Source organism: Macaca thibetana, chromosome 11 (genome assembly GCF_024542745.1).
Source record: "Macaca thibetana thibetana isolate TM-01 chromosome 11, ASM2454274v1, whole genome shotgun sequence".
NCBI lineage: Eukaryota > Metazoa > Chordata > Mammalia > Primates > Cercopithecidae > Macaca > Macaca thibetana.
Window position 1 is genome coordinate 128,850,181 of NC_065588.1, and position 14,579 is coordinate 128,864,759.

Here is a 14,579-nt window from a genome sequence, read left to right on the forward strand (position 1 = left end):
ATGGGGCGCGCCCCCGGGGGGGCGGCCGAGGGCCGCTGAGCGCCGGGCCCGCCCCCGCCGATGCGCCCAACCGCCCGCGCCGGGGGTCCCAGGCCGCGCCGGGCCCGGGGCTGAGCCGCCCCCCGCGCCCGGCATGCCCGGCCCCCGGCCCGCCGCCCGCCGCCGCCCAGGCCCCGAGCCCGCGCGGCGCACACTCAGTCCGGCGGCGCCGCGTAGCCGAGGGAGCCCGCCTGCCGCGAGCCAGGCGCCAGGCGTCAAGGTCACCGGCCCGACGGGGCGCACGCGCCGCCATGGAGGCCAAGGTCCGCCCGAGCCGGCGCTCGCGCGCGCAGCGGGACCGTGGCCGGCGCCGGGAGGCCGCCCGCGACGCCCGCGCCCAGAGCCCGTCGTCGGGCGACGAGCCCGAGTCCAGTCCCGGCAAGGAGAACGCGGGCCTCCGCGGCGCGCCCCCCCGAGGCGCCGCCCCCGCGCCCCGCGCAGCGCGTCCCCCGCGCCGCCGCCGCCGCGAGTCCAGCTCCCAGGAGGAGGAGGTCATCGACGGCTTCGCCATCGCCAGCTTCAGCACCCTGGAGGCCCTAGAGGTAGGTGGACGGGCACAGCTTCGCCCGCGTCGGGGCGAGAACGGGGCCCGGAGTTGACGCGTTGGGCGGTCCCGGGACCCCTGGACTTGTGACCGCCCGCGCCGTGGGCACCCCTGAGGGAAGCCCCGGCCACTCGGCCCCCGTTCCAGGGACCCTGGGTGCTGACCGCTCTCCCAGACCGTCGCATCTGGAAGACACAGCAGCGTTGGGTGGGTTTAGGGACGTTTTGAATTTCAGAGGCAAAGAAATCCACGCTTAGAAATCGTGGGCTGTCTGACAGCACCGTCGGCCTTTTATCAGTTGTGTTTCTGTTGCCAGCGTATCGCTCTGCTTGGTTCAGGACGTGCTAGGGAGCAGTGCTGGATCTTAGGGAGGTGGTGATAAAATGGATACTCCGCGGGCCATCCCGTTCCCCCCTCCCTTCGAGGGCTCTGCTGAGAAGAGGAGAAGGAGGGTTAATCCCAAGACCCCTCTTGGTGACTGTTGCTTGCTGCATGGTTAATAGGTTGGCAAAAAATACTGCTTGTCTGGCTGATGGACAATATTTGCTGAGCAAATACTGCCCCTCTTGCGTGAACCCAGCTGAGCAGCGAAGGAAATTAAATGCTGTCCCAGAGTTGGGGCGGGCACTGTCTCCCCAGGACTGGCCTGGGCAGGAATGCTAGCCAGGTGCCCTCCAGCAGGGCAGAGACCCCCTCAGCGAGGTGTGTCTCGTGTGGCACTTACTTTGGGGGATCCTCATCTGCTGGACTTTGATTCCCAGAATCACCGTATTTCCAACCCCTCTCACTTTTCCAGGGGCTTGGGAGCCCATGGCCTGAGATCCCCCTGTCTCGGAAGCTGAGCTTTGGGAAAAGGGGAGATGGCTACTGCAGGCCCTTGAGGCAGCAAGTCCTCTTCAAGTTCTCATCCAAACTCTCCAAACTAGAGAGCCTTGGGTCAGGGCTGGTGTCCAGGGAAGTGGCCCCAGAACAGGTGCCGCTTCATGTCCCGAGTGCACGGGCAGAGCTGGGGCTTCGTGTCCCGAGTGCATGGGCAGAGCTGGGGCTTCGTGTCCCGAGTGCACGGCAGAGCTGGGGCTTCGTGTCCCGAGTGCACGGCAGAGCTGGGGCTCCTGTGGGCCCAGGACGCAGGGGTGGTGCTAGGCCCATCACACAGCCTGGCCATCCTCTGTCGTGCACACTGGGTGACTCCAGGGCTGGCACACGCCATGCTCTGTGCTGGGACGGGGTGGCCCTGGGGCTGTCTTCTGCTCTCTCAGTGGTGATAATGACATGGACTGCATGTGTACTGGGCACGTAATGCAAGCCAGGCCCTGCGCTCGGCTCCTGCACTGCGGCTGAGACCACGACGATGCCCACCTTCCGGAGCCGTCACTGCCCGCCCGCACCTCCTGGGTCCCTAACCGCGGCCTCCTTGCTGCTCCAAGCGGGTCAGCCCTTGTACCCTGCTGTTCTCTGCCTGCTTGATGTTTGGTGCCTTTGTGTCTCTGCAAAAATGTCACCTCGGACTCCTCTGAAGTGGTGCCCCCCACCCCCGTCAATGTTGCCCACCTTCTTCCTGTCATCCGCGCTCTGCGAAGCTGTTTTAGGATGTCTTTGCTCTCCATGTTTGTCTCCCGCAAGAACTTGTAAACTGAAGGAGAGCAGACACTGTCCTCTGTGTCTCCTATGGGGTCTGGTGCTGGGAAGAGCTCGGCGTGTAGAAAGTGCCCGGGAGACCCAGGGCCAATCCCAGGCCCATGTGCTTTGCCCGCAGTGGCTCTGACTGGCTGTCCACCTGCTCCAGCAGGGTCACGTGCCGCCGCCTGCAGGCAGTGGGTTCAGTGGGTTTTGGTGACTTCGACTTAGACCAGCGGTCCCCCAGGTCATAGTGAGACAAGTCTGTTTCTGCGTGGCATTAACACAGCCACGGCACCCCGGGGTGGTTTCATGCCCCTTCCTCTGCCCTTCGGAGCCTGCCTGGGAAAGTACGGGGCTTCTGCACAAGTCATAACCTCATGATCGTCCCACACGTGTCTCTTGGTTGACCACATTTTTTGTCAAAGTGTAGTGGTTTTTCCCCAAAGTTCAGATAAATCATAATCATGTAAATAGTAATGACTGATTAAGTAAGTATTCTCTCCACCTGAGCTTTTACTCCTGGCATCAACTCATTTACTCCTGGAGGAGCAGCCTGCCCTCGGCTCTGCCTCCTTCTCTCACAGTCTCTCTGTCCCCACCCACGTCTTGGGGGATCTTCCTACTCTGGGATGCTGGAGGATGGGACACTCAGGAGTCGGAGGAAGCCCTTGTAACCCCAGAGGCTGGCTCGTGCCCGCGGGACACTGCAGTGATGTAAACAACCAAACACAAGTGTAGACTTGCCGGGGAGGTGTAGCCTGCCTGCGGGAGTCCTGTTACCTCCTCCCAGACCCCACATGTGCTGGGACCAACTCCCAGCCCCGGCCCCTGGGGCAGGCCCCCCACTCACAGCCCCTTCTTCCCCCAGGCAGACCACCCTCCCTGCCTGTCTCAACAGGGCCCCCTCGCCCTGTGCCTGGGGCAGGTCTCTGTACCTCTTTTGTGCCCCATGCAGGTCCCTGCCCCTTTTCTGTGCCCTGGATGGGACACATAGGTCGTTCTGTGCCCGAGGCAGGCCCCCACACCCGTTCTGTGCCCTGGGCAAGCCCCCGCCCCCTTTCTGTACCCTGGGTGGGACCCACAGGCCATTCTGTGCCCGAGGCAGGCCCCCCACACCCGTTCTGTGCCCTGGGCAAGCCCCTGCCCCCTTTCTGTACCCTGGGTGGGACACACAGGCCATTCTGTGCCTGGGGCAGGCCCCCACCACCTGCACATTTATATGTGCTCCTGTAGCGGAGGAGGAGTCCCCCCTTGTCCTGTCCCTGTGTCTGTATGTGCTGTGAACACAGCAGGCACTCCCTAAATGTTGGCGGTGGTGGTTGTGGGCTGAGGAGGGCCAGGGTCTGGCCTGGCTCAGGGTGTGCTTGCAGCCCTGGAGACAGCATTAATGATTAACGGAGGATGGAGACAGGAGCCCTGTGGCAGGGCTGAGGACCTGCAGAGGGGCGTGCTGGACTGGGTGTGCTGGGGTGGGTGGGGCGGTATGGCTGACCTGAGCCAGCCGTCTTGATTTTCTACTCTCAAACCAGGGGCAGTGGTTTGTGGGGACAGGAGGCCTGAGGAAGCCCTGCTGGCCTCTCCCTTGCTCTTGCTCTTGCTCTGACCGGGGACTCTGGGTGCTTGGGAATATGGCTCTTGCTGTCCCTTTTGTATCCTGTGACGGCTCTGTCCCCTGGTTGTACTGACCAGAGGACACAGGAAGCCCCCTGCCCTTGAAGCAGTGCTGTGACCGTACGTGCCCGGTCAGTGCTGCTGTTCTCTGCCTGGGGTCCTTCCAAGAAGGCTGGGGTCTGAGAGGTGTATCCAGGGCTGCGTCAGACCGCGTCTTCCCAGATAGCAAAGGCCATCCTTATCTGGCCTCAGGCCACAGAACAGGTTGTGCTGGTCCCTATATCTCCCGGGAGATAGGCCAGGCCCGCTTAGCCCAGTGGGCTGCACCGCCCATTCCCGCATGCTGGCCACACAACCCCAGCGACGCTGGCCACGGTGCTCTGGGCTGGGCCTGGGCCACAGGGAGGTGGCAGAGTGCCCGGGAGTACATTGGCCACCAGCTTCAGGCGGACACCACCATTCTGGTTTGGTGTCTGTGAGTTTTTGTTGATTTGTATTTTTCAAACGACAAATCACTTTCACCTGGTGACTTTCACCTGGTTCACACATCAAGCTCCGTAAGAAGGTGTGTGCTGAAGCTTGAGCTGTTCCCTGACTGGCAGACAGCCACTCAGAAGGTCCACGTGTGTCCTGGGAATAAAGGCGGAAGGAAAGCACCCAGCATCCCAGCTTGGTGGCCAGCGGCCTCCTCTAACGCCTGTGCTTCCACATTCTCTGCTCAGTATAAACCACAGGACATCACCCAAAACGCTGCTGAACCTGCCGCTGCTGAACCATGCACAGACAGGCGGGAAACTTGTGCTCGAGAAACCCCAGGCTACTGATTGTGTGCGGCCCCCGGCCTCCCAGGGCTGTCCATGGGCTAGCTGTGACCCCTGCTGAAAATGGCCCAGAACGCTGGTGGGCTTAGGGTGTGAGCCTGGAGCCAGTGGGCCTTGGCCAAGGGGAGGGTACAGTTTTTTGGACACAGCCCGTGGTGGGGAATGTGAGAGTGTGAGGGACTGGCCCAGGCACCTTCCTGCCCTGCCCTGCATCCTGGAGGCTGAGCCAGGTGGTCTGTCTGTGAATCCCTAGTGGGCCTGGTGGGCTTCACAGAGTGGCCAGGATTCCAGGAGCAAAGGCCCAGGCATAGAATCTGGGCTGGCTCTTGGCTGCTTGGGGCCGGAAGTATGACCTGGCCATGTTGGGGCTGGGCCCGGCCCGCCGAGCACTGCATGTGGGGCCTGACAGTGTCACTTGGACCTCCGGGCACCGCTGAGACCACACTGTTGGTGGTGCCAGTGGGGGCTGAGTTTGTGCCGGGGGCGCTGTGAGTCCACACCTGGCTCAACTCTCAGACAGATGGGGGTGGGGCTGAGACCGCAGACATTTGGGCTCAGTGAGGAGAGCCAGGGAGAGGGCAGGCTTCGGCCCAGGGAACTCCTTGTGGCTGCTTCCTGGTCTCCAGGTGGGGAAACTGAGGCCCAGCGAGAGGAAGTGCTTTACCCACAGCCATGGGGCAGGGGTGCGGAGCTGAGCCAGGGCCCGCCCTGTGACAGTGAGGGGCTGCCTGGAAGCTGTGTGGATTCCTGTTCCTCCCAGAGAGTCTCACAGCCGTGGGCAGGGGCTGCTCCCTCAGGGGAGGTGGACGCAGGGGCCATGAAAACAGTCACTGGCCCCTCGGTCCACGTGGGTGCCCGCCACCTGTCCAGGCCCTGTCTGGGGGCCAGCAGCTCCCCAGGCCCTGCCATGGCTGTAGCGGGGCCTGCACCTGGCCGCTTTGGCTCTGAGAAGGGTTCTGCGTCCTTTGCCTGTGGCTCTGCCCCTCGCGGGCCCTGCCTGGTGGTTTGCTGGCCTCGGGGTCGGGGCTGTTACAGTAGGATGGTCCCCGGCCCTCTTCCCCATCCCCTCCCGCCTGGATCCCCTCCCGCCTGGCTGCTTGGCCCTGTCACTTCTTGGCTCAGGTTTCCAAGGCCTTCCCGTCCTTGCTGTGGCTACGCCACGTGCCTGTGCATCTGCACGTGCTGCGCACCTTTGCGGTCGGGGTCTCCCAGGGGTCCCTGTGACTCACTGCACAGTCCTCCAGCAGGGAGCCAGACCCACACCAGACCCGGGCTGGCCCCACCCCCTCTTTCCCGGACTAGACTCTCATGCCCCAGCTGCCCCAGCTGCCCCAGCTGTCCTGACGGGAGATCTGTCCCCAGATGTCCCCCATCTCCTGCCTTTGTGGGATTGCTTCTCTAGAGAAAGAGAAGTGCCCTGAACTGGCCCTGCTGTCTGTGGGTGGCAGTTTTAAGGCTCCTGATGGTCGTGAGGGCCTGTTCCCTGCCGAGGGGCCCGTGTTGGGTATTTACCCGGGCTTGTGTTTTTGTCACTCTGGAAGCCTCGTTTCGCTGTGTTTTCTGGCTGGTTGTTGCTGTTTGTCTAAGAAAACTTTTTCCCACCTGGCATCTCTACCTGGGCACTTTGTTGGATTCTCTCGTCAGCACAGACAGTTTCTAGGGGACTCTTGGGGGGTTCCCATAGGCCCTGCTGGCATCTGCACATGGCTGTGACGTTGCTGCTTCCCCGCATCTGTGTTGCGGGACTCTTCGCACCTTACTGCGTTTGTGTGTCCGGAGCGTGAGGATTGGTGTTGCTGTTTGCGGGTATCTGTGTCCCTCCCTCCTTCCCTGTTTCCCGGCATTCTGATGGGCGCCCTGTGTTTTGCGGGATGCGTCTCTGGTCCAGCATCAGGTAGGGGTGGCCCTGCTCACCCAGCTTATGCCGCCTCCCTGCGCTTTCTTCACAGGCCCCACGGCACCCGTGCTGCTGCTGTCGGTCTGCCCTTGAACTCCGGACGTGGCCCTGGTGTCTCCTGTGTTGGTGGAGTCTCATTTTGGGTTGCTTTGCCGATGGTTCAGAGTTTTGCCGCCCTGTTTCTAGTAGAGTTACTTCCGCTGGTTCTGCATTTTGGTTGGGAACTTTTCATCTTTTTCTGTAACGACAAAATGGCATAAGAATTAACCGCTTTCTCAGCACCTGGACAGAACATTTGGGTCCCAGTACTCCAGCCCATTTAATGGTGACCAGTTAGAGACCCTAAGTCAGCATGGTTTGGGGTGGGGACATGGGTAACGAGGGAGGGGCCACGGGACCACCTCATTAGAAGTGGAGGCTGGGGGAGAGGAGCCCGGGGTGCCCTGGCCAGGTCAGGAGGGCCTTCTAAGTAGGAGGACCACAGAGCTGGGCCAGGGTCCCGGGGCGGACCCAGCTTGGCTGCTCTGAGTCAGAGGCAGCCACAGGAGGAGCCCAGCCCACCTGAGTCCCCAGGAGCCCCCTGAGTCCTGCAGGAGGAGCCCAGCCCACCTGAGCCTCTAGGAGTCTGAGTGACCCCTGTGTCCCAGGCTGTCCTCTCCCTCCGGGCTCCCCCTCCATTCTCCCCTACCCAGATGGCACCAGGACCCCCTCTGGCCTCAGCTCCTGCATATTTCAGGAGCCCACAGGCGTGACCATCCTTCAGTGCTCCAGCCTCCTGCCCCTGTCAAGATGAGCTCAGTGAGTGGCCCCAGGCTAGAATCCAGGCTCTGGGCCTCGGGACCCCTGGGGCACCACCTTACCCCTGCTGAGGCAGTCCCGGGCTGGGGATCTAACCCTTCTCAGTGGCCCAGGGTCAGGCCCTGACTGCCCCTACGTGGCCCATGACAAAGCCATTTGTCCCTAAACAAGGGTCAGCATGTAAGCAGCCCCCAGGTCTCTGAGGGAGGGCCAGGGCTTGTGGCATGCGATGTGTGTGTTTGTGCCCTGCATGTGCCTCCCCGAGAAACCCCTCGGGCCTGATGTCCTCCCCGGCCCCACCCCAGGAGCATGTGGCATCTAGAGTGGTCGTGTGGAAGCAGCTGGGAGGCCCGTCGCTGAGCCTGGCCTGCACTCCCTGGGAGAGCTGGCCCACAGGGCCTCTGGGGAGGGTGCCTGCTGTTTCTTTGGGAACCTGGGGAGGTGGCCGGTGGGGAGAGCTGGCCATCCAGATCTGTCAAGCCCCACAGCTGCGTGCCCCCATGGGTGTGGGTCCCTCTCCGGGCCCCGCGCTCACGGTGAGGCCTGTGCGGGGGGGCACGGGGCCGGGGGCTGTGTCAGGATGTGACAGCAGTCAGAGTGTTCCAGTGGGGAGGCCTGCAGGACCCACAGGCCCCCAGCCACCCTCGCAGAGGCTCCACAGCGGCCACCTGCCTGTCAGACACCTTCTGGCCAATCTCTGGAGGTCCCAGCTGGAGGCTGAGCTACAGGCTGTCCAGGACTGCAGCAGAGTGGATCTGTGGCTGCCCACCCCTCCCGGCCCCTAGCCCTCCACTCTTGTCCTTCTCCAGACCCTCCAGGGAAATGAAGAGGATGGACCATCCCCACACACATGTCCTGGTCTGCCCCTACCAACCCCATGTGGGGATGTGGGTTGTGGAAGTCTGGGGTCTCCTGCTGTACAGCCTGGAACGTCCAGATCCCGTGGGAGCTGTGAGAGGTGCCGGGGCTCCTCGAGGCGCTACTGCACAGGGCCCCCCATCCTGGTCAGCAGGGTGGCCCTGGGTGGGACTTGGCTGTGCCCCTCCCTGGGTGGGCCTTGCAGAGCTGGGTGGGGCTGTGCTTGGATGGACACCTACCTGTTCTGGGGGAGGGAGGCTGGAAGCTGAAGAACCATCAGGTGTTGGTGTCCCTGTGGGCCAGGACATCTGGAGGTGCAGCTGCGGCTACCCTGTGTGATGGATGGAAACTGAGGCTTGGCCATGGTACTCAGCCCACTGTGGGCTGGGCAGAGAGGCCGACAACCCCAGCCAGGTCCTGTGGCCACCTGCTCATGCTCCCGTCCGCTCAGCAGGCTTCCTCCACCCTCACCACGGCAGGCTGGGCCCCTTCTGCCCGTGTATGTGACCAAGGGTACCTGCCACCTCTGCTGTCCCCCGGGACAGTGCTCTGTAAGGCCTCCAGGAGCCTGGGTGGCCAAACTGGTCCCTGGGACTGGTGGGCCTCATCCGGCCTCAGCAGCTGCCCCGCCCATTCCAGACCTCTGCCCAGGTCTTGCTGCTGCACAGTGGAGCCTCCAGGGCCAGCCCGGCAGAGTGGTGCTGGGCAGCAGTGGTGCTGGACCTCTGGGAAAGGCCAGGTGAGCTGCTGGCCAGCAGGGAAGAATTCTGAGCTGTTTTGCTTTCCCTGACGGACTCTACAAGCATTTATTGAGCCCTGGCTGTGTGCCAGGCCCTGGGCCAGCCCCCAGGATACACCCACAGGCCCCGTTGCCACTGAGTATTGGGATGGCAGTAAAGAGGCTGTCGTTGGAGTCACAGAGGAGACCGTGAGGGCTTCTGGGGAGGAGTGCAGGTGTGAGGGGCAGCACCGAGGGAGGAGTGCAGGTGTGAGGGGCAACACCGAGGGAGGAGTGCAGGTGTGAGGGGCAGCACCGAGGGAGGAGTGCAGGTGTGAGGGGCAGCACCGAGGGAGGAGTGCAGGTGTGAGGGGCAGCACTGTGGCATGGCGGTTCCTGAGATCCCGTCAGGAAGGGCACGGGTGGCAGGTGGTACTGGTTTGGGGTGCCTGTGGCAGGCTGTCTGGAGACGGCTGGGGGCTGTGGCTGGGGGACTGCAGGGCTGGGGGTGGGGCACTGCGCAGTACCTAAACTCCGTGAGATCAGGGCAAATGGGGCACTTGGTTCCACGTACCTGTAGAGGACGACAGGCGCCCTGAGGAGTGTGAGGGACAGAACAGCCACCGAGCCCCAACTCTCTTGGCGCAGCAGAGCTGTGCTGATCTGGTTTGTGTAGAAAGCTAGCCTGTGGGGTGGATGGGGTTCCCCAGAGCTGTGCTGATCTGGTTTGTGTAGAAAGCTGGCCTGTGGGGTGGATGGGGTTCCCCAGAGCTGTGCTGGCGTCAGAGAGCAGGCTGGGTGGGCTGCTGGTCCCTCTGCAGCCCAGACAGGCGTTGAAGTCTCCATGCCTGTCTTCTCAGCCCACGTGTGTACCGTGTGTGCACCCAGGACCCTCTGGCCAGAATCCGTGGTGTCTGGCTCAGGAGGCACAGGCACTGCCCTTTGGACTCTGCAGGAGCCATCAAGTGTCTGGGGCTGGGAGCCGCACGCTGTGACCCTGCCCCACTGAGGCCAGAGGGGTGCCTGCCCAGTCTGTGGCCACCACCTTCCCTCTGTTGAGAACTTGGTCCTGGCTGGGCGGCTGTAGATAGCAGAATAACTGAGTGTGTCCCAGGCTTACGCGCGGCCCCACCACCAAGCCTTGCTACTGAGCGGTGGTGACAGTGATGGAAAGGGCAGCAGTGCCCCGGCTCCAGGCTCAGGCACAGCTCCAGGACTTCGTGTGCGTCACGCCCACTCCCCTCGGCAGCCCCCATGGCGGGTGCTGTGCGGTCCCCATGCTACAGATGAGGAACCTGAGGCACAGCCATGCAGTCACTTCCTGCATCTACACTGCTGGCGAGTGGCTGAGCAGGATCAGAACTCAGGCATGGGCTGGAGGCTGGGGCTCCCCCTCTCTGGCCTGGGCCCATGGGGCTGGCCTCTCTGCTCCCTGTCCTCTGTCCCCCGTAGGGCCCTGGTCCTGCTGTGTGTCCAGACTGGCCTCCAGGGAGTCCTGGCCCTGTGGCTGTCCCCTGTCCTGGTCCCTCCACCCACCCAGTCTACAGTTTTCTTTTTTTTTTTTTTTTTTTTTTTTTTTTTTTTGAGACGGAGTCTCGCTCTGCCGCCCAGGCTGGAGTGCAGTGGCCGGATCTCAGCTCACTGCAAGCTCCGCCTCCCGGGTTCATGCCATTCTCCTGCCTCCACCTCCCGAGTAGCTGGGACTACAGGCGTCCGCCACCTCGGCCGGCTAGTTTTTTGTATTTTTTAGTAGAGACGGGGTTTCACCGTGTTAACCAGGATGGTCTCGATCTCCTGACCTCGTGATCCGCCCGTCTCGGCCTCCCAAAGTGCTGGGATTACAGGCTTGAGCCACCGCGCCCGGCCAACAGTCTACAGTTTTCTAAATCAGACGTCGTCTAACTGCTTCCCTGCCTGGGAGCCCAGAGCCCTGCAGACTCCGTCCAGCCCGGGACAGCCTGTTGACACTCTTACAGGGAGTCCAGGCCCTGCAGACTCTGTCCAGCCTGGAAGAGCCTGTTTGTGCCCTCACAGGGAGCCCAGGCCCTGCCACAACCCCACCCTCACTAACCTGTCCTGCTGTGGCATCCCCCACAGCCCTTGGCGCCTGCCCCAGTTGCTGCTGCTCGTACCACAGCAGGTCTCTGGCTGTCCTTGGCCAGACCCTAATCCCATGCCCCACTTACCTGCCTGCTACACCCTGTCCTATGGCCGGCATGGCTGCGTGCCTCTCCCCAGGGACCGTGTGGCTGGGAGCCGGTCGGGGAAAGAGCCCAAGGGGCCTGCAGCGACTGCCCAGGGAGGGGGACCGTGATGTGGACCAGGCCCCCGACGTGGACTGGACTGAGTGGGGGCTACATTGGTTCCCCTATGACTCTCTTCCCCGAGACCCTGAGGTCAGAAGTGGGTTGGCCTCTCAGTCCTGTTCATTCTTGGGGCTCAGCCCCTACCAGCCCCCAGCCCTGGGGGTCGTGAGTTCTGTGGGCGCAGCTGGACTGGAATCCCGGGATAAAGGTGGGGCCGAGCGGCGGCTGCCCCTGTGGTCCTCGTACCCCAGGCCTGTGGCTTTAGCGACACCTGGCTGGCGTGGGCCCGGGCCGCCCCCCCGTGGCTGAGGAAGAGGCTCTGTGTGTCCCAGGCTGCTGCGTGGGATCGCCTGTGGCAGCTGCCAGCAGGGGTGAGTGGCTGGGGGAGGGGCTCCCAGGGCCAGGAGCCTCAGAGACCAGTGTGGGCTGACAAAGCCCAGCCCCGGTGGTTGGTGCACTAGGTGCCCTTGCTGCTGTCGTGAGTTCACAGGGGCCAGAGTGAGCCACAGAAATGAAGCCTGAGCCTGCCTTCTGCTCGGGGCCAAGGCCTTGGACAGGAGTGAGAGAGGCTGCTGTGAGCAAATGCACGGCCCATTCCTGTGCAGGGGCCGGGACAGGGGTCTCTGGAGAGGTTGGGGCCCCAGCAGTGGACTCCTCGTCATCCCAGCAGTGGTGGCCACACAGCAGGGCCCAGCATGCAGGACGGCCCTGGAGCAGGACACCCAAGCTGGTGGCTCCTCCCCTTCCTTCGGCTGGCTGCCCACACGTCAGCTCACAGGGTCCTGCCCTGCATCCCCTCTTTGGGGACAGCCTCACCTGCCCGGTGTCTCCATCTCCTGGCTCCTTTCTGTTCTCTTCATCTAAATCTAAATCCAAAAGATCTCCCTTTCTTTTTATTCTTTTCGTTGTGAGGAAGTCCGTGTGTACAGAGAGTGCACGGACGGGATGTATGTTCGTTTTGAAGTGTTGACCTCCGAGGTCTGAGTGACGCGTCCCTCTCAGTGTGTTGACCACCATCCTGATGTGTCCTCATGCCCCAACCTGCGGCAGCCCCCCAGGTTCTTAGGGACAGAGGGGTCAGCTGCCTGCTTTCCCCCGCTGCCAGCATTGGTGTGGGCTGTCCCTCCAGGGGGCCTTTCTAGAATCCTTGGCAGACCCCACTGGTGGCCGGGACAGGCTCCAGCCCTTCGTCACCTCCCTCCTGGCAAACTGCCACCCTGGGCCATCTCCCTGGTGCTGCCTCAGCCCTCCATACCCGGCTCTCCATGCCTGGCCCTCATGGCCACCCAGAGGAATCCTGCAGAAGGCCTTTGGTTTGAAGGGCGAGGCTGCAGGCCACAGCCAGGTGTGATCCGTGGCCTTCCAGTAAATTGGAGCTGGAGGGAGGAATGCATCAGTGAGGCTCCGAGTTCACAGCGGGACTGACCTCCAGGCGTGGCACGTGACAGTGGCCTGCTGGTTGGGCTGGTCAGAGGGTAACTGGGCAACCTTGTTCACTCTCCAGGCTCAGCCCCTATCAGACGGTTCTCCAGGCGTGGCTGGACTGGAACCCTGGGATAAAACCAGGGCCAAACAGTGGCTCCACTGTGGTCCCCACACCAGCCTGCCCCTCACACCATCCCCCACTTCCCTGCTTCAGGCCTCACGTCCACTATCCCCATGCACGGAATGGGCTGTGCATTTGCTCATGGCAGCCCTTCTTACTCCTGTCCAAAGCCCTGGGCCCGGAGCGGAAGGCAGGCTCAGGCTTCATTTCCGTAGCCCACTCTGGCCCTGTGAACTCACAACAGCAGCGAGGGCACCTAGCGCACCAACAACCGGGGCTGGGCTTTGTCAGCCCACACTGGTCTCTGAGGCTTCTGGCCCTGGACCAGAGGACCCCTCCTATCCTCTCCCACTTCTGTCCCCACCCCCTCGTGTCTACTTGCCATGCACCCTGCATTCACACCTGTCCTGGCACCACTCCATCTCAGGCAGCACTGCTGTTCTCCCTGGCACCGTCACCAATGGCCTGGGTCTCCGACTTGTCTCCAGGTAGCTCTTCCCGGCCCACACAGGGCCAGGCCACAGCCTCCACAGCTCCCAAGGAGTGGGGTGCAGCAGTAACGGCCAAGCTGGGCCTCACAGCTCCCCACCTCCACCCCCCCCCCCCCCCGGGAGCCCTGACCCTGCCTCCCTGACCCTAGAGTGCAACCACGTGCCCTCACTGGGTGTTCGGGAATCTCAGCCGTCCCTGAGAGGCAGCAGCCACCATGCTTGTGGCGGTCCTGCAGGGGCAGCCCAGCTCCCAGCTGCTGGTCCCTTGCTAGGCGAGAGCCGCAAGCCCGCAGGACCACATCCTGGAGGCCATGGGAGCAGCTGGGCACAACCTGGAGGCCTCTGGAACAACTGAGGTGTCAGTGAGGCTTGCTGGGCAGTCCCCGTGGGTGCTCGATGTGGGGTCCCCATGAGAAAAAACCGGCCAAGGTGACATTGGGACACCCTGGGCAGGGGGGAGACGTGGGGGCTGTCGCCCACTGGGTGGGTGTGAGCCAAGGGAGAGAGAGGTCATGGTGGGAAAGGGTCCCATTCCCACCTTTGCAGCTGGAGGGGTGATAGACCCAGTCCCCACACGGGGCTGTGAGTGGGGCTCCCTGTAGGGTCTCCTGTGTCAGCTTCTGTTCAGCTTTTGACCCCAAGGCAGAGGGGATGGCGGGGCACAGGCCGCCACAGGACCTGGGTATGGGAGGCAGCCGTGCCAGCTGGGCGCTGAGCGGACGCTCACGTGCTCTGCAGAGAGAGCTGTGGGGTTTGCACCCAGACTGAACACAGTTGAGAGGCAGAGGCTCTGGGCTTTGGGCCTGAGCTCTTGGAATGACAGAGACAGACCTGACGAAGGTGTGAGCCAACAAGGTTCTGGGAGCCAAGCAGCTGCATCCTTCCTCAGCCTCCTGCCCCCAGTGGAGAGCAGCTTCCGACCCATCCGAGAAGATCCCTGGGGGCTCCCTCCCCATGGAGAGCAGCTTCCATCCCATCCGAGAAGATCCCTGGGGGTTCCAGGCCTGGCTTTACCTGGGGGAACGTGGTCATCACTCTGGGTGGGAAGCAGAGGGGCCTGCCAGGGAGGTGAGGTCTTGGGTAGGCGGTTCTCCAGAGCCTCCTGCCTGGTGACAAGGAGGGGAGAGGCCCCTGCTGTGGTTTCAGGAGCAGGGCGTGGCCACCTGGCTGCAGGGGGTAGGCCAAGCCTGGGCGGGAACAGGCAGCCCCGTCCCCAAGAGGGGGCAGCAGTGCTCTGTGTGTGCTGGGGTAGAATTATTTTATCTCTGTTTGCGTCATTGTAGTGTAGTTAGGAATGTTGATGGTGCTGTATAGTAATGACATTAAGAGA

General features: G+C 62.7%; 1 protein-coding gene across 1 annotated transcript in view; it reads left to right on the top strand.

Annotated features, from left to right (window-relative positions):
- The first annotated feature begins 290 nt into the window (after positions 1-290).
- FBRSL1 (fibrosin like 1) overlaps positions 291-14,579 on the top strand; it is a 95,894-nt gene continuing 81,605 nt past the window's right edge. The window contains 1 exon segment of the mRNA XM_050747734.1: positions 291-581. Coding sequence (XP_050603691.1) covers positions 291-581 — 291 coding nt within the window.